Raw genomic sequence first — 23,049 nt, 5'->3', positions numbered from 1 at the left:
TTTATTATTATAACTAAATTCTCTCAAACCCTCATGTACACATCGTCATTTGGTATTTAATTTCACTCTATAGATTTATAGATTTTATTTAGTATTATTTTTATATATTTGGTGTTGTTATTCTTGTAGAAATTAGATATAAGTTCAAGGTCATTTTATTATGATTTTTTATAATATTTGAGCTATGGTGGATGTTGTGTTTAACAGTATATTATATTTTTGTTTATATTTGACTAATTTTAAATGATCTTTGTCTCTTAGTTTGATGAGATGTGAAATAAGATAAAAATGTATGTCTTTCCAGGGGTGGGGGGGGATGGGAAGGGGAAGAGGGAAGAAGATTGAAAGGAAGAGAAAAGGGAAGAGGAGATAGAAAGGGGCAAGAGGAAGTAACGTAGAACGAGGGAGAAAGGGTGAGGGAGGGAAGTTATGGGAATGAGAGGGGGGAGGGTCGACACACACCTTCGTCTCCACCAATCAGCGAGTATTTACAATGTTCTCCGCTGCCAGATGTACGACTTCAAGGTATATGAAACGATCATATGACCTTGATCTTCTTAAAGCATTATATAATACTCCTGACTGAAAATAACTAAAAATATCTTCTCACCTGATCTTCGAATCCCAGTTTTAATTAGAAATGACACTGATTATTCTTAGTACCTGAACGAAACTTAACCTAACCAAGGTTGTTGAAGACATTTATATTATTATTATAAGGAATATAAAAAACTTATGATAATGCTCTATCTTGTATTTCTGTCTGCCTTTTCTCTCTCAATTCCATTCATATTTAGTTTCCCTCATTGTCCTACTGTCCTTTTTTTCTCAACTTCTTTCAATCATTTACTTTTCCTAATTTGCTCTCTCCATTTTTTCTCTCAACTTAATTTAATTACTTAGGTTTCCTTCTTTCTCTCCCTCTAGCAAGGTGTGTATGGCGGTTTTAGATAAAATTATCTATTTAAGTATCTACATTAAACCCTGGCAATAAGGCGTTACGTTTCTGGGTATCTTGTTTCTTAGCTTTATCTCTTATGCTCTGTATTTCATTGGATCACCTGAAGAATCTCCACCCCAGCTTATTTCACCTAAAGATTAACCTCCCTAACGCTATTTGGGGGGGGGGTGAGGTTAGCTTTGGGGTGGTTAATCTTTAGGTGAAATAAGCTGGGGTGGAGATTCCTCAGGTGATCTTCTAATGTACCAGTGTGACTGATTATCTTAACACTTCTGGTACAGTTTCACACTTAGGTCTCACGAAGATCAGATTGGAGTATATAAAAACCCAAAGGCCACGTTTCAAATAATCACCTTTATTAAAAATATCTATAATATACAATAAATAAATTATACTTATGTACATTGGTCAATAAATTCAGCACGATGCATAAAATGGGAGCACAAAATTTATGGTTTGTAAGTTACCTCACCTGTTAAAAGACGGCTGCCAGCGCCATCTGGTGAGGGTTGCTGAACTACCTGAGTCAAGTGACCTCCCAAGAGCCCTCATGACCATAAGTGGGAGGTCTGTCATAATTTTCCTTTCAGTTCAGTAGTATTTGACTGGAAACATGTGCAAATGTGTCTGTCCAGTGTCTGTTACTGTCACACCAGAGGGTTAGTTAAGATACATTGATTATCACAAGTTACGTTTATTCCCAGTTTAGGGTTAAAACTATCCAAGGTTCCTATGTTAAGTCCTCCTTGTTAGTGGAAGTCAGAGAGACACTCGGTTATGGCGGAGCTTCAGTGTAATTTCGACATCACTCTGGCCACCATCATTGTACTGCTACCGCTTCAGTCTGTCAACCAATCAGATGTTCTCTCGAGTCAAATTTAACCTAAGTCCTAAAACCTCATCTGTTCCAAGACCCTGGTAACAATATTCACTCCATCAATAATTTCAGTAATAAAACATTCATAATGATACAATGAACAAGGACTTTGATGATGCTTATACACACATATATACATACATACATGGGTACAGTATATGTAAATCTTTTTTAATTCATACACTGGGCATGCACACAACACAGCATCATATGCAACATCCAGGACTGAAAAATAAAATAAAAATAAACTTCTCATAAATATCATAAAAACAAAATCTAGAATAATCTGATATAATATTTTACTTAGTTTACAGATCAAAATTATTACCATAATTATATGTGTTCGGTCGAGCGGCGGTGCAGCTCCGTACAGCACTGACAGAGACGAACACTGCTTGTACGGTATCACACGTTGGGTAAACGGACTGTCATCGTTCAGGAGTGAAAAAAAACCCCCATAGCCACTGGCAACTAAGCGCCATTATAACCTACAGTATATTGGCACAGAGAAACAATTGGCCTTCTACAGGGTTCTCAAAATATTGTCATCGAAAAATCCTCCTCGTGCGCCACCTTCCATAATAACAATAGTGTACAGTAGACTCGATCTCTTGTGTGTCTACTGTAACATGACATCACGGCCCACCAAATTGAGGAACTACACAAGGCAAGAGAAAAATTTGAATAAATAAGTTACATAAACTAGTGTTAGTATGATGTGATAACTGTAAGACTCAGTGTTGATGTTATGTGATGGTGACAACTAAACCTTTAGAAAGCAATTACAAAATATACTATACAGTACAGGTACAGCATAGTGTTTATATATATATATACAGGTATTTAATTATAAACAACAGCTGTGTAGTAGTTTTCTGTAGATATGAAGTGAGAGTTAATATAAAAAAAGGTGAATTTAAGGTATGGTAAAGGGACAAAATAATGATAAAGGCTTAACAGTGTTCAACATCTTACTGTAACATGTGAAGGCGGGTCCCATAGTGAGAACAGTGTGGCTCCAACACACTGCAGACTAAACCTTTGGTACACACGGAGGCAGCTTGGCCCCACTATACTCGACCACCCTTATTTCCTCAACCGTAAAGTTAGGCACCTATTTATAGGTGGGTAGACTGGGAGTACCCCGGGGTCGAACCAGCGACCCTTAGGATGAGAGGCGAGTACTGTACACTTGACCGCCCCACCTCTTCTTAAGGTAACAACACATATTTAACAATAATCAATCATCTCATGTAATACACACACTGTACTGTGTGTGTGATCGTAACCACTGTGTGTGTGTGAGACAATAACACTACCACAGTATCACCAACAGACACAGTATCACAGGTTACTTCACAGTATAAATAATAATAATAATGCATACATCGGGAATATGTTCACTAATGTTAGCTTTGTTAAACTTCACACACATATACTCTACGTTTTGGAGGGAGATGGCAAGAGCAGTTAACAAAGTATACAATACTTCATGGCGACTTGTGTATGACTGGTACCTACACCGTATAGTCCTGGCAGTACTCAGTACATGTATGGCAACAACAGTCAAAATGGCAACCTTTCCTAATACGCCAGCCACTTGACCAGACTAGAAGGTCAACAACAGTCATGAACCAACTACTATTGAGCGTTTGGTCTATGTTTCACGTTATCATTGAGCAATTTAAGGTATGGATGCATTAAGAGATCTCCGTTTACCTTTACGGCCTCTGATTATTGTCAAGGTAAAGGCAAGAACACCTTAAAAAGGATGGAATGATGGAAGGAAAGAAGAAAGAAGGAAGGAAGGGGAGATGTGGAGGTGACAGTATACATGTTGTGTTGAGCCAGAGCGGGCCCGAGACAGCAAGCATCATGGCTAGACACAACGATACATTAAACCACCAGTAAGGTTTATTTATCAAACATACCGGCGTGGCTGGCAGTACACGGGTTTAATTATATAGCTTTGGCTACCACTTTCTTTTTTAATATATAACTGTTGTTGGAAAACTTGTACTAATAGTGGCGTATAGTTAAATCAGGCGCGTATGTCCCTTGTACACTAGGCTACGTTTATCTCTTGGTTGTAAAGTCTCGATATTAGCGGAGGAATACCAAGTCTCTTACCCAGATCAATGGTTCTTCTTCGACGAGTTTTTTCAGTATTTTCTTTATTACTTTCCCTTTCTCTATCTCCTTTATCATCTTGGTCTGTTATTTTCTTCGTATGTTTGTCTTCTTTCGGCTCAGTTTCGTCATTATCGTTGATTATGTGCGTTTCTTCAGGCTGATCAATGTTTTCTTCTTTAACGTTGGTTATTGTTTTGTTTACCTGATGGTCAATGTTTTCTTCACCTTTAACCTTTGGTGTGTTTGTGTGTTTAATGACTTTGTCACTTTCATTCTCTCCTTCCTTCGTTTTCTTTATGATTTTATCTTTCTCACCATTATCAGCATCAACACCACTCTCACTATTATCAACACCCTCCTCATTATCACTGCCATCATCACCACCATCACCATCCATCATCCTTGGTTCTCTAGGAATGCCATCACCCTGACCAACCTCCTCCACAGTATCGACAGCCTTCCCTATCCTATTAAACGCTATGTTAGTGTTGCCTTCTGTCTCGGCTGGCTGTGGGTTCTTGAATTCCCCGGCGTTGTGAGATAACAGAGACACACTACCAAAGTTACCCACGCCGGAGAGTGGTAACTGAGCGGCGTTGATTTTACGGTAACTGAGAGCCATAGGAAGGTTGGCGTCATAGTGGTGCTGGGAGTTCTCACAGTTAACGTAGTACCACCAGTTACATTGCAAGATAGACTGGTCAAACAGGGTCATGTTGGGGCACAGGAAGCTGGTAAGTGTGTTACCCATGGCAGCCGGAAGACATAAGTGGAACACCTGTAACAATAAGAATATATTAATAATATGAACAATAATGGGGATAATAGAAAGAATAATAATAATTATAATAATATAAATTTTACTTCCTCATAACAAACCCAGGAACGTCAGGTAGTCAAGATATTAATAGCAACATTACAATATCAGAAGTGTACTACAAGAGGACGTGTATTGGTAGAAGTGGATCACCTTGCAGCCCAGTTGTGCGTCAGCGTATATGCCAGGCAGATACTTCTGTTCCTCGCAGAAGAACTTGGTCCTGGGCACCTCAACGTGGTCACTGGCTGGAGGAGGACTGGGTGTAGGAGAGTAACCAGGGGGATGAAACTCAGCAGGGGCTTCACGCACCACAAACGTCTTGGCAGCGAAGGAAGGGACGTGATCTGTGTCTGCTGGTGTGTCGGCGTTAATCTGTTCAGAGAGAGAGAGACAATGTTATCCAAGTGACAGTGATGGCGAGGTGGATGTTGACTGATGTCCTTGTGCATTTAATGGTCTTTTAGAATATATAAACCGAATGAGGAACACCCTATAGATGGCAGTAGAGAAAAACGTGAAGAGAATCAAGAGCTTGGTGACACAGCCTCCAACAAGGATAAAAGTATTACAGGTCAGATAGGGAGTTAAAGACAAACAAACTGACAACCACAGAAATGTTACAATCGAAAAGATTGAAGTAGGAAGACAGAGAAGGAGCGATTGTATTGAGAAAATATGACAATGGACGAAGGATTTTGACACCCCTACCGAGACAACAGGAGTCACAGAGTTCATTCTGAAATTCATCTATCACCCCGAGTACATATAGTTTTTTGAGTGACTATACAAGACCACAATGGTAATATAACGGAGATTAACAACTTTGAAAACAAGACAATTGATAACTATTAGCGTGGGTTGTGTTAGGACATCAATAAAAGACCCTATTTCACTACTGTACTGACAAATTAATAACAGTGTAAATAAAATATAAAAAAGTAGACAAGTGACATCACGCCAGCATACATAGTGAAGCACTGTGGTGGAACATCTTCAGACAGTTCAGTAGAGACACCAAGTTATTCAGGACGTTTACTTAGGGAAGGTCTTCAATCAAAATACATCACACAGACAGTGACATAAGCTCGAGCTATAGAAGTGTGAGTTGAATTTCGTCAATTACAGCTGGAAGACGGACACACAGACCACAAGACACATTGGATGGTTATAAGCCGAAACACTAAGACAGGTAAGCAGTATGTCCTACAGTCCTAAAGCCTCACCACAACACCAGACAATAGGTGGCGGCCGCACGAGTCAATGTTTACACTTGGCGGTACAACTCTCTCATCTCTTAATGTACATCTGAGGATCAACAACTTCTGACTGACACTAAAGACTAAATCAAACTCATAAATTGGAATCTGGTTTATGATCTAAATTGGGACGTCAATCTTACTATTAATGAGATTAAATGACCAATTAGTAAAGTGAGGATAGAGAACTTGAGAACAAACATAATTAAACAGGTATGGTCAGTAGAGGTCAACTTACACTGTTACTACCAAGGGGTAATAAGGACCCTTCAGGATGCAGTATAAAAGCATGATCGGTTTCCTAATGACAGCGTTAAATATGAACTAAGAAATCTTCATTCCTTCATGCTCTTGGATTTACAGATATTACACTAAGGCTGTGGACATACCTTAAGCACCTCACCCAGGATAGGGCCAACAGTGCCTGCATGAGACGACGTGAACGGGGGCGGTGGTCTGAATGGTGGCGGGTCTTGAGAGAGGAACTGGGGCGCCTGTTGATTATGACCCACGAAGAACTGTTTAGGTTTATTCTGTTCATGTCCTTGGCCAGGCTGAAGAAACACAGGACTCTGCCCAGAATTTCGGAAAGGGACCGACACAGCGAACAACTTAGCGCCGGGAGGAGGAGCCCTATGAAGGCCTTGTACAGGAACCCGGAGAGGGGCCCGGGGAGGAGGTCTACGCTGAGACTGTCGAAACCCTCCCGGACGATTCTGTCGCCTGAGACTGTTTTGTGACCACTGACGTCTGTAAGGTCTCGCATTACCCTGACGACGGTTGCCTGGAGGAGGAGGCGGCAGTAACCTAAAGGCTGGCCCAGGTCTGTAAAACGTAAACAAAAGAATCAAGTCACAGGAAAGTACAGGTATTGTATGAACACAACCACATCAATCATATAAGAATATTTAAATAATCTTAAGACAAAATGCCTAACCTACCCCATGATGGAAACTGTCCCCGGGTCTTCTTTAACAATGATAAATTTATCTAAGGAGTCCATCAACCATTAGAGCCTCAACACACAAGTTTACCTGAGAGAAACTAGACCAAAACCTACAAGGGAAACCTTAAATTTTGAGAACTTAACCAAACTTAATTAAAAAAAATGAACCTAGGAATCATAATTTTCATCAGCGAGGCCACACAGTACCTAGCCCAGCGTCTTGGAGGTGGTCTAGAGGCGTTGGAATCTTGTCTCCTTTCTGCTGCTGCTCCCGGAGTCTGGTGGTCGTCTGATCTTATGGCCGAGGTTCCGTTCTGTGAGCTGCTGCGGGCTGTGTTATCCTGTGGGGGAGGGAGGGAGGGTGTTAGTACAGTACATCTCTTATAGGGACTGACCATCTCTAGCATTTAATTCTTTTTGTACGTCTCTCTCGCTACCATATTCTTACCTCTCTCCCTGATCCATCTCCATATCTCCACATCTTCATCTCTCTCTACCTTATCTCTCTTTCCCTCTCTACAATAGCGACTAAAGAGGAAAACATTACCCCACTGTCTCCCTCACACACACACACAGTACTCACGTTCTTGCGGTAGTGGCCACCAGCAGTGTTGCGGATGGACTGTGGGAAGCCGTCCTCATCCCCAAACCCGATCCCTGCAAGAATAATGTCGTTACTTATATGTGGGGGGGTTGTGGGGGGTTGTGGATGTGTGAGTGTTGTGGGTGTGTTACGGTTGTGGAATAATGATTATAAAAAATCCCTCATCCAACCAGTACTGCAGGTCTACTGCGGCCTTGAGCCACCACACCAACACCCTAACACTACCACCACCACCCTGAAACCACAACACCCAGAAACACCCTCCGACCCCCTTTTCTGCAGTACCAATCACAAGAACCTTAAAATCTGCTTCCAAAATATAGACGTCCCAGGGGTCACAAGGGGGTGTGGGGGGGTCAAGGTCACGGTAGGGGGGGGGGGGTTTGCGGCGGCCTTCACAGATGACCTGAAGTTCAACCTCTGATACACTAGGTGACGACAGCGTGACCAACACTACTCACACACTTTCACTCCCCCAACTCTCAATGTCAAGTACCCATTTACAGCTGGGCCGACTTGCGGTACCCTGAGATAGAACCAACGAACACTTAGCATAAGAGATGAGTGTTATATCCACTCTTTGGGCATTACGAACATACAAATTGTCTTTTAAAATATATTCTATACATTACAAACACCATATCTGAAGATAATAATTAACATATAACTTCCTTTATAAGAAACTGTACAAACTTATGTTATTATTACTGTAACAAGTTGGTTATAGAAGATGACCTCACAACTTTAGTGTTAGGAGATTAGTGTAAACAAACAACCTCATCTTTCGTAACAGTGGCCAGAGAAAAGATATTTATTAGTATATTTTTGTGTTATATACAAGATGTGATCACCTGAAGAGTCACCACCCCAGTTTATTTCCATACTTCACCTGAAGATTAACCACCCTAATGCTATTTATGGGGATGAGGATAGGTTTGGTTAGAGTAAGTCAGGATAGGTTAACATAAGAACACGAGTCTGCAATAGGCCGGTTGGCGAAATAAACTTGGGTGGAGATTCTAGTGATGTCCAGGATTTACCAATAATGTTTGTAAAATCGTAGTTAAATTTATACCCAATACCAGAGAAATGAAATCCTTGTAGAAATTTAAAGATGTCGAAGTTTGACTTTGTGAAATATAATACAATCAACCCAAAAACAATTTCATAAGATGTGAAAAATAATCAAAATGGAAGCTATGACAATATGACGTCACTAAATTAATTATCATAAAATGAATCGTCAATGAAAATGGTTTAAAACATTGTGAAAGTCAATGATTTGTTATAAGATCAACCCCTAGGTAAATTTCTACTAGACATTTTGATGTAAACAGTGCGTGAAATAAGACACCCCCCCAAAAAAAAAAATCGATGAAATTTGTTATAAACTCAACACCAGATAAACTCCACTATACAGTTATATAAACAGTGTGTGTGAAGTAGGACTCACCAAAGTCAAAATTGGCCTTAATGCCGCCATAGTCCTTGATCCTGAACAGGTAGGAGTCCCTGATGCCACAGTCGATGCTCCAGCCGTATTTGTTGTCCACCACACAGATGGCGCCACAACAACCTGCCATGGCGCGAGAACCCCTTAGTAACACCTTCACACCCAAGCAACTACAAGATGTGTCTAGTGATCTGTACACACAATTAAATTAAGTATCTTTACGGAGGCGATCGATGAATTTCACAATGAACACTACGACTCCTGTTGTCTCTGTAGGGTTGTCCAAGTTCTTCGTCCGTTGTGTTATATTGTCTCACAAAATCGCAAATATACTTTTTTGATTGAGTGTACTGTACATGTGTCATGGGATATTCAAAACCATGGTAATCCTCCATTGTCCAACACTGAGGGCCGCCACCATGCAACTACAGAATAATTGTAGAATAAATCTGTTAATCTGTACAACCACTGAAGCTCCTGAACAATTGTGGTATAATCTGTTCATCATGCAAAAAAAAAGAACAATTTATAAAAAGATCTGTACAACTTAAAGAAAACAATGGGGAGATGACTATAACTGGAGCCAAACAACGAGGATTTAAAACCATAGACCAATTTCTCAAAGATTCTTGCGTAAAATTTTTCCTTTAACGAGAATATATTTGGTTACGGGGATTTTGTGTTTAGATATATGGTAAAAAGTTAAAATTAACATACAAACATTTAACTATCATGTCCTAGTGATGATATTTGTATACGTGAAATAACCTGTTTCTTTGTGTATCAAGTATATAATATAAACTGTTGTGATCAAACTGGTTATGTTAGGTTATGCTAGGTTACACCAGGCAAGGTTAGGCGGGATTACGTTATCTTAGGCTAAGCTAAGTTCGGTTAGGCCAGGTTAGGTAATGAGGCATTTTGTCCAGTAGTTATAACAATTCTGACAGTAAGATGCACAGAGTTCCTAGCTCGTAACCCAGAATGAGCACAGCCACGATAATAGACTACACAGGCGGTCAGTTGTGGTGCAGGAAATTTATGTAACGAAACCTGTCTGCCTAATAGTTCGTCCACACGATGCACGTTAATATTCTATGGCTAGTAACATCTCGTTTCTCACTCTTATAAAAAAAAGAGTCCGTATTATTTTTTTTTATGGAAGGTATTGTTGTTATTACTCCCAAATATTCAGTGTTTGTAAACTCAAGACTCAAGAACTTTCAGTACAACAAATCAACAAATACATACGAGGGAACATCTTGTTATTGTTGGTGTTATGATATTACTGCACTTCAACTATCTGTGTATCAGGATGAACGAGAAGTGAAAATTTTTACGTCGATTGTATCAGACACAGAACGAGGTTTCCCCCAGGGCAGCTAGGGGCAGATGTTGACCTATATCTGACATGTGGTAGTGGTAGAGCCAAAAAAAAAACATGTAGGAATGTAGCGCTCTCTACTAGCTCTTTCACTATGTGCTATTTACCATAGAACGTCTAATGAAATACACTATAAACGGCACAACAGTTATTTAAAAGCTGTGAAAGATCTAGTCATTTATATTAACTGTTGTATCTGACGCGGCGTGTCCTTGTGTATAAAATATAACTTCGCTGTTGATATAATTAAGGTCAATTTAGGTCGTATCCGGTAAAATAGGGGAGAGAAACCGGGTCTGGTCGCTAATAAACCAGTTGACTGACATTACAACGATCATAGAGACAGCGAGAAAGGTGATATAGGAGGCTATATAGTCTTAGTAAAGATATAATGACCCAAAGCCACTAGCCTGTCGTAAAACTTGGTTGAACAGGTAGAGGATACGGCAATTTATTTTCAAGTACAGTATAACCTTCCTAATTCTGTCTCATATATTTCCTACATCATAAAACAAAGATATAATGTTTAAATGTCAATGATCACTCTTTATAAATGTTTAATCATAAGATATCTTACGCTCGGGTTTAATATAAATCAGCTCTTTAACCATGAAGCCTTTTAATGATAGCTAAAACATGTGATCATCTAGGAAATTCAAATTAAAAAAAAAACAATAACATTAAACATCAGTGGCGTAATAATACTTGTAACAGCAGCTTGTGTCCCTCTACTATTAATAAGTCAAGCTACCACTCAAAACCTATAATTTCTATAATTAATAAGAACTAGTGAAAGGTGCTTAACTACATGAGATAACAGCATAGTGAGCACTTCAAATAAAATTACTGGAGACTTAGGAAACATTATTATTTACTATACACACAAATATAAAAATTTAGGTGATTGGGGTATCGTTTAGTTACCAGTTCCTCAACAAAAATAATGACCCAATTGTAAACTTGTCTGACGATGTTACTGAATATCTTATCTATCTATCTATCATTTCCGGTAGTAACTTGGGAAGTGCTTGACTGCCTCGGCTGCACCCCTCACTACACCTCAGTAGCTTCAAAGAATTCCAACTCGTCACCTTCCAAGAAGCAACAATGTACAGTTGAAGACACACACACTCTCTCTCTCTCTCCTCTGCGTTAACTTTTCAACACCATTCACCAACAATAACTACAATAAAATCAACTATCTCCGTGGGTATTGACTACTGACGGTACATTTCAAAAGTCAAGATATTCGTCATCAACTGTAATGGTTTTGAGTTGCCATTTGTGTAAAGTTCAACAAAAGGCGGCAAGATTTAAACCTGGACACATATTGATTAAATACGCTGTATACAAATGGATACTGCAGCTTCTATTTCCTGCATTTGTGTAAGTTCAACACCTAAGAGTAAAAGTCAGGAAGAAATAAGCTTGAATACACTTATAAATGGATGATGCAGCGTTTTCCTGTTTTATTGTGACAAAAAACGTAATGCTGTTACGGTTGCCTCCAGATACCAAGTTGATCAGTGTTATAATGTTGCTCAGACAGGATATTATTTTAAATTATTGTAAGTGTATCGTTCATTCATCGCCTCATGTTATCATTTACAGAAAGTGAAGATCATTTTTTGAGTACGTACAAAGTTGGTCGCCTTGTCACAGCCGAAACGAATTTCCCACGATATATTTTTTTTTTACCATTTGTGATCTTCCATGGCTACATAACTACTTTATCTACAAATATGATTATCACGTATCTATTAATTGCTAGTAATTTTTAGTGATATTTCTTTTAAGTTTCCAGACGTGGATAAGGAGGCTTCACTCAAACAGCTAACGGAATGCAAGGGAAACTTTCACTCGATTATACATGGACTTACACGTAATATTCTGACATTGTGTTGAATAAAATTGCAAACATTACTTGAGTCAGCACATACATCCCTGCTAGTATTATAATGACACGGATTGTATTGGCTTGTGATAACTGCTGAAAGTAACTTGTTAACAGGAAACATTTATTTTTTCCTTACTTCATATAATGGAACAACTTTCTCCAGTCATGGTTGTTTGTGTACAGAAACTAGTGATAATTTTCATACGGGATGTAACCTTACTGTTAATATAAATTTAGAAAACTGTGTTGGCGTTTTATATTATTGTTGTTGTGTTTGGAAAGAAGCAAACAATATTTTCCGAGGAAGTTTATTGTTACTGTGATTTTTGTTACCCTACGCTACGTCAATTTCTCATTCTGTTGGTGAAATTATTTACCTGACTTTTAGATGTTGTATGTGACCTACTCTAACCTTGCAGAATCTAGCACGGTATTAAAACCTAAGACAACTGAACAAGTGGGTTAGTATTTATTAATTATTTTTAGTGATAGGTTTTTTATCCAGACAGAAATTATAGATTAGATTCGGATTTTCTCCTTCCGCCACACCACAAACCCTACCAAATACCTTAACTTATTCCATACTACAAATACGATTTTTACATGAATATTTAGACTATTATTCTTAAACCTTTCCCCACTGTATGTGAAAATATGTGTAACTGGTCAAATGATGTAATTACTCATTTAGGAAAGGTAAACTGTATCTTCATTACAATTAACAAGTCATCATTTATCATTCACACACCAATATGATATACGGTATAACGTTTTTTTCAGAATGTATGAAAAAATTCTTTAAATTATTATATTTATGGGATTACCTGTATAGCAGCTGACTACACCATCCGTACCCCAACATCTTAAACTGTAGCCCAACATGATATTAGACTGTACCCCTAACAGTCTATTAAACTGTAAACCTATGCACAATAAAACTACCTCACATGATCTGCCAACAGTCGAACACACACACACACACACACGCGCGCCCTCCTCACTATGGGTAAAATAACCGGATCCAAGCTGCTGTAACCCGTCAACAACTACCTTTCACCCGAGTCTGTCCGCCTTACCAGTACTATCTCAATCACGGGGGCAGTCCCAAGATCTCTCGTGTACGGTTGAGGAAAACAATTTCTTTATCCAGAGAACTAGTTTGAGATAAGATAAACCGGTCTAACCTAACTTAACACTAATCTAACCTAATCCTGACTTAATAAAACCTAATCTAACTCTAACCTAACGTAACGCTAACCTAAAACGTGACCTAATCTAATATAACGCTGGCCTAATTTAATCAAACCTAATCTAATACGTTAACCTAACTCTAACAACCAAACCTAACCCCCGGCAGAATTAAGATGTCCCAATGTGAAGGTGAAATAAGTTAGGGGCTAGTCTTCAGGTGACCCTAAATATATTAATGAATATTCTACTTATTTAATTTATCTAACTACAGAACATAGACAAACAAACGCGCCTTGTGGGGACAATAACTCGAGAAAAACACAACATGAACCAGACTCAATTCTAAACAGTACAGGGTGTGTCAATAAGCTACCTAACCCACTTTAAAACATAATAAACTCACAAAGAATATTATCAAAACAACACAATACACAGGTGGAAGTTTACTAAGACAAAAAACAAATTACATGAATTGTTTGTCAAGAATTATAAAATCAGTATGGTGTATCAATATTGTTCTGGAGATTATTAAGTTTTAAAATACGTCAAATAATTTATGGATATCCTACAATTTCTCCACCACTATAATTGTAAGAGAAAGTTTGTTAATGTGGATGATTAATGCGCTCTTAGGCTTGGTGGAAACTCTTTAATATTGGTATTTTATGGTGAACTAGAGTATACAGGCTGGGTTGTGAGTACAGAGTGGCATAGGAACTAGGTTGGGAGGTTAAACATGACGGAAATAATTAAATTACCTAACCTAACCAAATCTGACCTAACCTAAACCCCCAAACTGAATTATCATTGTTAGGTTGTAGGGGAAAGTGGATTAGTTAATATTTATTGGCAATGTAAGAAATAGTGTTCGAGGAAACAGCATCAATCTAAATCAATGAATTACCTAAATATAGTAACATTACAGCTATATACAATTTACATCTACTTAATAACCAATCATTAAGAAGCGCAATAACATGAGGCTACGTCTTGTAACGGGCAGACACAACACCCTGAATCTCTCTACACAAAAACCTGATGATCTTCACAGTTTCTCTAGCATATTTCCAAAGGTTCAATGCTCCCAAGACCAAAACTAATTTAACTCTAGCATAACAACCTGGAACTAATGAACTCTGGGGACAATTATGTTTCTGTCTGTACAAATAATGCAAGTGATTCCATTAATCTCGATAAACAGGTAAATAATGAATAAATGACGTAAAATGTAGACACAATGAGCCTTTCCCATCTTAATATACAAGGTGATGTGATATAATTAAGTATAATAACTATAATAATGTAGTTATAACCTTGAAATATGTGTGTGTAGTACTTGATTCACCACCCATTACGTTTTTGCTTTTCTTTTTACAGAACAAAATAAAAAGAAACTTACAGAAAACTGGAAACAGAGATTAAGGATCAGCTTACCTATACAAGCTGCTAGGACCACGAGCACACCCAGCACAGTCTTCATCTCGTAGTGTGTTTTGAAGTCTTTACAGAAGCGGTGTGGTATTAAAATAAGGTAGTGGCTGGCGACAGGTTTTTTGCCTACGCCAGCCCTTGGAAACAGACCTGGTTTTCTGCTGGAAGGCACGTACAGCCTGCAATGGTGAAGATGTGTGTCAGTAGACCATTTTCTAAATAAAGACGGGTATGGTGGACATTAGGGTCTTGTCTGAGAAGGGTGTGGTGGTGGGAAACAAGAATTGAAGAGCCAAAGTCCAACCAGTAATACAGTGTTATGCCTCAATGAAATGTGACATTCATTCTTTTCTATATTTCGGACACCCTTCCCACCAATTTGTCCGGACGATAGAGGCTTCACTTATTAACGCAATTTAGAATGACCTCAGCAGCTATGGGTAGTCACTGACTAGATAAATTTACGACCTTGTCTGGGGAATGTTGACCCAGTAGAGTGTTGGTTTGGTCATAAATTCATAAAACTATTATCCAAAGCCTAGATTTGTTACTCTAAATTTAAGGTGGAGTTAAATTCTGGAAAAGTTGACAATTCACACTTGATAGATACATATTTTGGTTAGGGTTGGTTTAACTAGGTTAGGTTAAGTTAGGTTCGATTAGGTTTAGTTAAGTTTTGTTGAGTTAGGTTAGGTTAGATTATTAGGTTATGTTAGGTTGTATTAGGGTTAGGTTAGGTTCTATTAAAGTAAGGTTAGGTTTCTGTGAAGGTTGGGTTAAGTTTGGTTGTTGACCCGTGTCTGTACTCATTACATACCATCACCACACAAACCGCACAGTACAATACCTGACTACCATGTGCGGCAAACTATCACTTAAGCTCTTGTAATGATAATCCACAAAATTGTTTTATCTCCACGAAAAATATAAAAAAGTCGAAAGTTTAAGATCAGGTGGCTGACATATCATCACTATTACAATACTTAAAACATCTCTTGGGGCTAAATTACGCATTTCTCCAACCAAATATTTGTAAGAGAAAAAAGTGTTTCTCAGTTAGGCTCCAAAAAGTGGATAACGTCTTGTATTATGATTATACTTCCAGGGAATTACTGGTTTTTATATAAATGCTCAGCAACAAGGGTATAATTCAATCTACAACTGCTACAGCATAGTCTAGTATAAAAACAATGACTGAACAATTTGCTACAGACAGCCATTGAGTTGCACTGAGTAGCCTATAGCCTAGTCACCATGACGCTAAACCACGCATCACTCAGTTATGTCAACATTCACGGATTTCCTGTTAATTGCACCATCTCGCTTATGTGCCCCCTGTCAGTATGATAGATAATGTTCTCATGTTCTTCCTGCCAGCTTGATAGATAATGTTCTTTTATGTTCCCCCTACCAGGATGATAGTCAGTTCTCATTAATGTTCTTCCTGCCAGCATGAAAAACAATGTTCTCATTAATATATTAAAACTTTTAAAATGTTTATATGATTCCAGATTTTTTTCTACCAGATGCCAAAATTATATCTTGTAAACAAAAGTCAAGAGAAAGGGTTCAATGAAAGCACTGGTTGACATTTACCAACTCAACATTCTTGTTCGGGCGTTGAACGATTACCGGTTTGGTCTATATATTTTTTTTATGAAGAGATCCAGGAAATCTAACTCAACGTAAAGTAAAGCTAATCGGTGAACATTAGGCGCACATGTGAACTAACTGATGCTTGATATTATTATTATTATTATTTTGTAAATGAAACTTAACGAAGTCAATAACCAATTCTTGATTACCTTTACTAGTTCACACGGCAGTTCTTCAATACATGTGTTCGGCTGTGAAAGTGTAATGCAGTGATATCAAGATGGTTATCGGGATAAACTTAATTGTTTTAAAAGTAACAAGATGGTTAAGACACAAATTTTATTACACATAATTGTATTTGTTGAAGATTTATGGAAATAATAATCCAGTAAACCAATTTCACTACTAACAAGCAAATAAAACCCAGGACAAACAAACACAAAATAAAATAGCCCATTATAGATATACTAAGAACCGCCTTCCTGGTTATATATAAACCTAACTAATCCATATTTCTGCCTCACTGACTCTAATAACCGGAAAGTGTCGTGACAATGAGCGCAAGACGATGAAGGAAGTATTACAATGATGATATATAAGGGAAAGAGATCCGGCTGCCACACTTCACCACCTACACACTTTTGAGTTATTAAGGCTAACCACTATCGTAGTCTCGCAATAAAACACACTAAAGGCATCAAATTTAAAACAAAAATCTACTTTTACTAGATATGGTGAATTAGGATGATTTAGGAGTACAAAATTAACGTACAGAGAAATTTCTATTTAACGGACTATATGAAGAGGAAAATCCGTTATATCGAAGGTTTGTTAGATGTGAAACTTCCATCTAACGGAGAGAAGTCCGTTATATGGAGGTTTACTGTACTGAAAATATGTGGGAAGGTTGGTGGGCCACGGATACCACCAGCCTAGCCTCGTGGAAGAGAGCAAGTTTACCTATAACGAGAAGAGTGAGAATCGGAAATACTTCCAGGTAAAGTTTCTCTAAAAGTACAGGTATGTGAAACTAGTGTACTAACATTGGTATTATTCACTATTGAGTACGTATAAATATAAGATTTTCTCAATAATAGGTAACCAGTGCAAGATAATATTAATATTCACGAGACTTTTAAGCATTGTCTTCCAAACTTTCTTTAAAAAAATATTCTCAACACCTGCTCAGTAAATTCTTAAGAAATCAATATAAATTAGGAAGCATTTATTAATAATTATTCCTAATAAAACCGAAGTATTCAATAATTCCTTAAAATTTAACTAAGAATTTGGTTGAGTAAGATAATAATGATTAGTTCAGTTCAACCACTCGCTTTCACCTCTGGTATACAAGGAGTCGAGCCCCACCACCCTAACTGGCAACTGCGGCAGGACCAGTCGGGACGGATACCAGTTAGTTTCTCCTTTTTTATTTTTGTTTTTGTGGGCATCAGGTAATGGTCAATGCCAAGGCTGATAATGATATCGTTTACCCGAGCGAATATTAGTAATACTTCCGAAACAGATATTATTGGTGTGTGTGTGTGTGTGTGTGTGTGTCAATCTGTCTGTCTGCCCATTTCATTGCGGGATCCATTCCCGTATATAAACAAATATTGACTTCAAAATGTTAATCGTATACGAACAATATACTGAATGAGTGTACAAGTATGAGAATAATGTAAACTGAACTTCACATAGCATTTTCCGGTCCATTCCACCCGAGACTAAAACAAACTTGGGTACAGACAGATTTTGCTAGAGGTGGGCATGTAATACCCTTTACACTAACACTGGACACTAAAGGTAAAAACAAAGTAACATAATTACCCAGACAACTATTAAATTGATAAATGATAAAATAATAAAATATCGAGTCACAGACCACAAGAATAGTGAACAGGAACGGCGATAAAAATGAACGTAACATTACTAAATTAAGTACGAGCTAACATGGCTTTGCTTGACTTGTAAACTACGGATATTTAGAATTATATTTAACACAAAATATAGTATATACGATCATCTAGGTAAAATTAGCGTTGGATCAGAGTAAACAGTAGGTGTCAATATTTGGTTTCCTGACAAGATGTGGTTACAGCTTCAGTATTTTTATTATTACTAGTATAAGGAAACATTACTCACTATATTATTACTGCTATTGCACTTATCATTACTATTACTATGATTATCTACCATTAAAAGAATCACTAGTATTATTCCCAGAAGATAATAGTCCAGTCAGTCTCTTCCGAACCAATACTAGGATACTTACTGAACAGCAAAAACACCATTAACTAGGAAATAAAAAAGTCTTAATAAATGTTCAATGACACAATCACCAAACCGTTCTATTTACAACAATAATTCATTTACAGATTTACATATTGTTGAAAGTTGAGTAATGGGAGGTAAATCGTATTAAAATAAAGCTTAAATGTGTTTTTTAATTATCGTTCATCTGTCAGCTATTGATTTTAATATTATGGTAACCCAAATTTCTATACCGGAATATAAGGGAGGATAACGGTAAAGGAGAGAGGATAAGGGTAAAGGGTAAAGGAGGGTGAGGGTAAGGGGGGGTGGAGGTGTGTCGGGGTGAAGGTGGAAGAGTGAAAGAGATGAGAGGGAAGGAATGAAAGGAAGGGAAAGCAGAGGGGGGGGGGTGAGGGAAGAGGAAGAGGACTGTCTGGGGGGTGGGGAGGACAGGTTTATGTTGAGGGAGGGAGGGAGGAGAGAGCAAGAAAGGGAGGGTGAGAAGGGAAGGCTGAGGGAGGGAGGAAGGGGAGATAATCGCAGGAGGGAGAGGAGGCGAGGGGGAGAGTTTTTTAGTTTAAAAAATTTATTGACAAAGCTTGGAGTACAGTTTGCCTATTGCGAGTAATTCAGTCAGGTCTTGACACTGAGGGTGGTATCACTTCTCACTGCCACGCAGGACAGAGGTTCATACACAAAGAAATACAACATATTCATTAATAGCTATATATATATATAGAGGTCAGATTCATGTGGGTAATGTCACTGTTCACTGCCATGCAGGACAGAGGTTCGTACACAAAGAAATGCATCATATTCATTAGCAGTATATATAGGTCAGAGTCGTGTGGGTGATGTCACTGTTCGCTGCCATGCAAGACTGGTTCATATACATTGGACGTCATATTCTAATTGAAGACTAATCAGTGTGGGCTAGTAAATTTGGGATAAACAGCAAGAATGTCCTCAAGCACCCCCGATTCAATGTAGTTACAAAGTTCATGATACAATAAGCCAGGTGGCCTGAAGTCTTTGACAGTGTCACATTCAATAACATAGTGTTCAAGTGTATGTTTTAAAGATTTATCACAAAGTTTACATGCTGAGTGTTCCGGTATGGCTACAGCGTTACTAACTTGCCAGGTGTGTCTGTATCCTAGCCGAATTCTGGCCACGACTACATCACATTGTCTGGCTCTGCCCTTATGCTGGCCATACCGGTACCTCTCGTCACAAAATTTGTCATATTTACTAATGCTACAACTGTCAGGTCTCTCTGCATTTCTCAGTTCTTCTAGATCAGAGTTCATGATTCTGACTTGAATGTTTTTAAGTACAACATTGGACAGGCCAAGGTCACGGTCAACATTTTCTTTCTTACATGCCTCATTGGCCAGTCTATCAGCACGGTCATGATACTTAATTCCAACATGGGACGGAATCCACACAAATTCGATACGAGAGTTGTTCTCATTGGCAGTTATCACATTCCTTTTAATATCACATACAACTTTAGACAGAGCCTGACGGGCTGTTCATTGATTTCAAAGCACTTTGAGAGTCACAGACTATCACCCCACCCCCATTTTCTTTAAGGTAGTCTGTGGCTAAGTAGATTCCAGTTAGTTCCGTTTGTGTTGTGCTGGCCCAGTTGTTCAGCCTTTGCTTGTTTGACACTATCATCTCTTTTTCTTTATATATTACAATTGCACAGCCTGTTCTACCTGTGTTTGTCTGCACAGAACCATCAGTTAAAGCACAACATTCACTTGATTTAATACTCTGTATGTGTCTGTTAATAGTTTCTAGTGTGACATCTCATGAAGGGAGAGTCGCAGGGGGGGGAGGGGGTGAGGGGGGAGGGGGTGAGAGGGGAGGAGTGAGAGGGAGAGGGGGGTTGCAGGAGGGGGTGAGGGAGAAGGTTGGGTGCTGCGTACGAGAGAAAGTGCGGTCAGACAAGGTGGAGTCTAACCAGGTGACTGTACACCCCCTCCCTCAGAACATATGCCAGAGATCCAGCACACAACTCTCGCTCACAACCCCCAGTACACAACGTCACAACCCACACAACCCCCAGTACACACAACGTCACAACCCACACAACCCCCGCTCACAACCCAAGCAAATGACATTCCACGATTTCTTCAAAATATACAAGTTAGGTTAAGTTGGTGGGTGAGAGTTTTGTCATATAACTGATGTAGGACACCAACCTACTTCCCTGTAAGAGTCCTGTAGTCCTGTGCCAAGGCTTGTACGATCCTACCTAACCTAGTCTTAGCTAACCAAGCCTTACCTATCCTAACGTAACCTAACCTAAATTAACTTAACCTACAGAATACTAACTTAGTCTAGCCCGGCCTAATCTAATCTAAATATAAGCTACCTTATCCTAACATGACTGGATTAAGTTATGTAGGAAGCAATGAGAAACTGTGTGGCGGTATTTTGTTCAGTAGGAGAGAGGTTGGGGGGAGGGGGGGCGGAGAGAGATAACGGAGTGTCCTTCACTCTCTACGGGTCAGGAGGGTAGTAAGAGTATCCGCTTGGGTCCTGCCTCGCCCGAACCGAGTTACCGCAACATTACTTAACGCAACATTAACTTCTGTAAATTATATATATAAATGTTATTGTCTGGTGGTTTACATTGATACACAGTTTGCGTGCTGAAAGACCTTGATTATTGGAGCATTAAATTTTAAATATAATCATAATATAGCCTCCTGTAAGATTTGTAAATACGAAAAAATAAATTTAATATATCGTCGTTTTATACAAGTCAATTTAACTAAAATAAAAATATAAATAAAACGGAGCCAGTTAGATAAACGATGAAATTTATCTCTGAAGTTTAACGCCTTCACTGCGGGGCGTCACCTTTTTTTATTTATTTAACACCAGACGATTTGTATTCAGCAGAGCTTTCCCCCCCCGGACCCACGTGGTAAAGGACAGATAGTTAACCTTTACGCATAAAAAGCCACACCTCCACCCACCCCTCCTTCCCTCCCTCCCGGTATTAGAAAGTTGACACCCACCACCAACACCTGACAGCTCTACCACCACACACGGTCACCAGACAGCACCCTCAACCACTACTACCCTCTACCACCATCACTAGTTCACTACCCTCCACAACCAACATCACCAATATCACCCTCAACCACTACCGTTACCCTCCACCACTACCATTACTACCACCACTACCCTCCCTCACCAACCACCCACCTCATCACCACAAATGTCCACTACCGGAAGAAAAATACAGCTCAAGGCACCACGTAAGAACATAATTATTATCACTTCTACAAGGAATTTTAACCCACATGAGTATCCAAAGCAAAGCTCAATTCTAATTCCTTCAGTCTGAGTGTTTGTGCAACATTTTTTTTATATATCTACAACACGTTTTTGCAAGCTTTCGCCAGCGGCTGTGTTGGAAAACTAGAACGATGGCTCCTCTCTGTCAGCTGGTAACAGACACACAGACACACGAGACATATGATCACCCTCAACACTTCCTCACAAACACTGTATAATCTTCTCATCAACCTCTACTATGGGGGAAGGGACCAAGAGAAGGGAAAAGTGTAAGTCTTTATAACGGAACTGACTGACTGCAGGGCGCTACATCTCATGGCGGAGTAACATGACTCACCAAGATGCTTTACGCTACTGCCGTGATTTATTACTTTATTGAAACCATCTTAAACATTTCTAAAGGATTTAATAAAGTAAAAATAAATCAGATCAACGGTTAACAAGTTGGTAAGTTGTAAATTATAAATAAAATTGCCTGAGAGACGAGATGCGTTCTTATATCCCGAGGTAAATGAGGAAAACAGTTTAGGAACCACTGGGAATAATCCAGTTACAAATTCTCGTAATTTTCTTATACAGTAAAAGTTTCTCAAAGGTCTGTACGATAAATATTCCCTCCACACTACTACTACTACTACTACTACTAATAATAATAATAATATACAATACGTAGCTGCCTGGTGTAAGATAAAATAAACAATTAACCTTCAAAACATCACAATTACACAAAAAGCTCTACTGCGTTAACAGTTTTCTTTAGCACTTCGGGGATGAAGTTAACATAATGAATCTCCGCAAAGAATATGTACGCTCATTAGTCAGGCCAATCTCAGCATTATATTGACATTTTCTGCAGTTTAAAGTTTTAGATCGACTCAAAACAGTATCGGAAATTGTGGTATTTTATAACGTGGTAGAGATAT

At 38.7% G+C, this 23,049-nt stretch overlaps 1 protein-coding gene across 2 annotated transcripts in view; it reads right to left on the bottom strand.

Annotated features, from left to right (window-relative positions):
• Window positions 1–1,296: 1,296 nt before the first annotated feature.
• Window positions 1,297–23,049, bottom strand: part of LOC121869032 — a 29,984-nt gene continuing 8,231 nt past the window's right edge. The window contains exons 2-8 of one of the 2 annotated variants that reach the window (XM_042370111.1): window positions 14,957–15,132; window positions 9,051–9,173; window positions 7,577–7,650; window positions 7,201–7,334; window positions 6,437–6,872; window positions 4,942–5,163; window positions 1,297–4,749 (exon numbers count right to left, since the gene is read on the bottom strand). In XM_042370111.1, coding sequence (XP_042226045.1) covers window positions 3,904–4,749; window positions 4,942–5,163; window positions 6,437–6,872; window positions 7,201–7,334; window positions 7,577–7,650; window positions 9,051–9,173; window positions 14,957–15,002 — 1,881 coding nt within the window. In that variant the 5' untranslated portion in view covers window positions 15,003–15,132 and the 3' untranslated portion in view covers window positions 1,297–3,903. The remainder of the gene's footprint in view (window positions 4,750–4,941; window positions 5,164–6,436; window positions 6,873–7,200; window positions 7,335–7,576; window positions 7,651–9,050; window positions 9,174–14,956; window positions 15,133–23,049) is intronic. The other variant, XM_042370112.1, reaches the window with a different exon arrangement.

This window comes from Homarus americanus, unplaced genomic scaffold (genome assembly GCF_018991925.1).
Source record: "Homarus americanus isolate GMGI-L3 unplaced genomic scaffold, GMGI_Hamer_2.0 scaffold24694, whole genome shotgun sequence".
Taxonomy (NCBI): domain Eukaryota; kingdom Metazoa; phylum Arthropoda; class Malacostraca; order Decapoda; family Nephropidae; genus Homarus; species Homarus americanus.
Note: the sequence above shows the minus strand (reverse complement) of the source record. Positions and strands in the feature narration are given on the sequence as shown.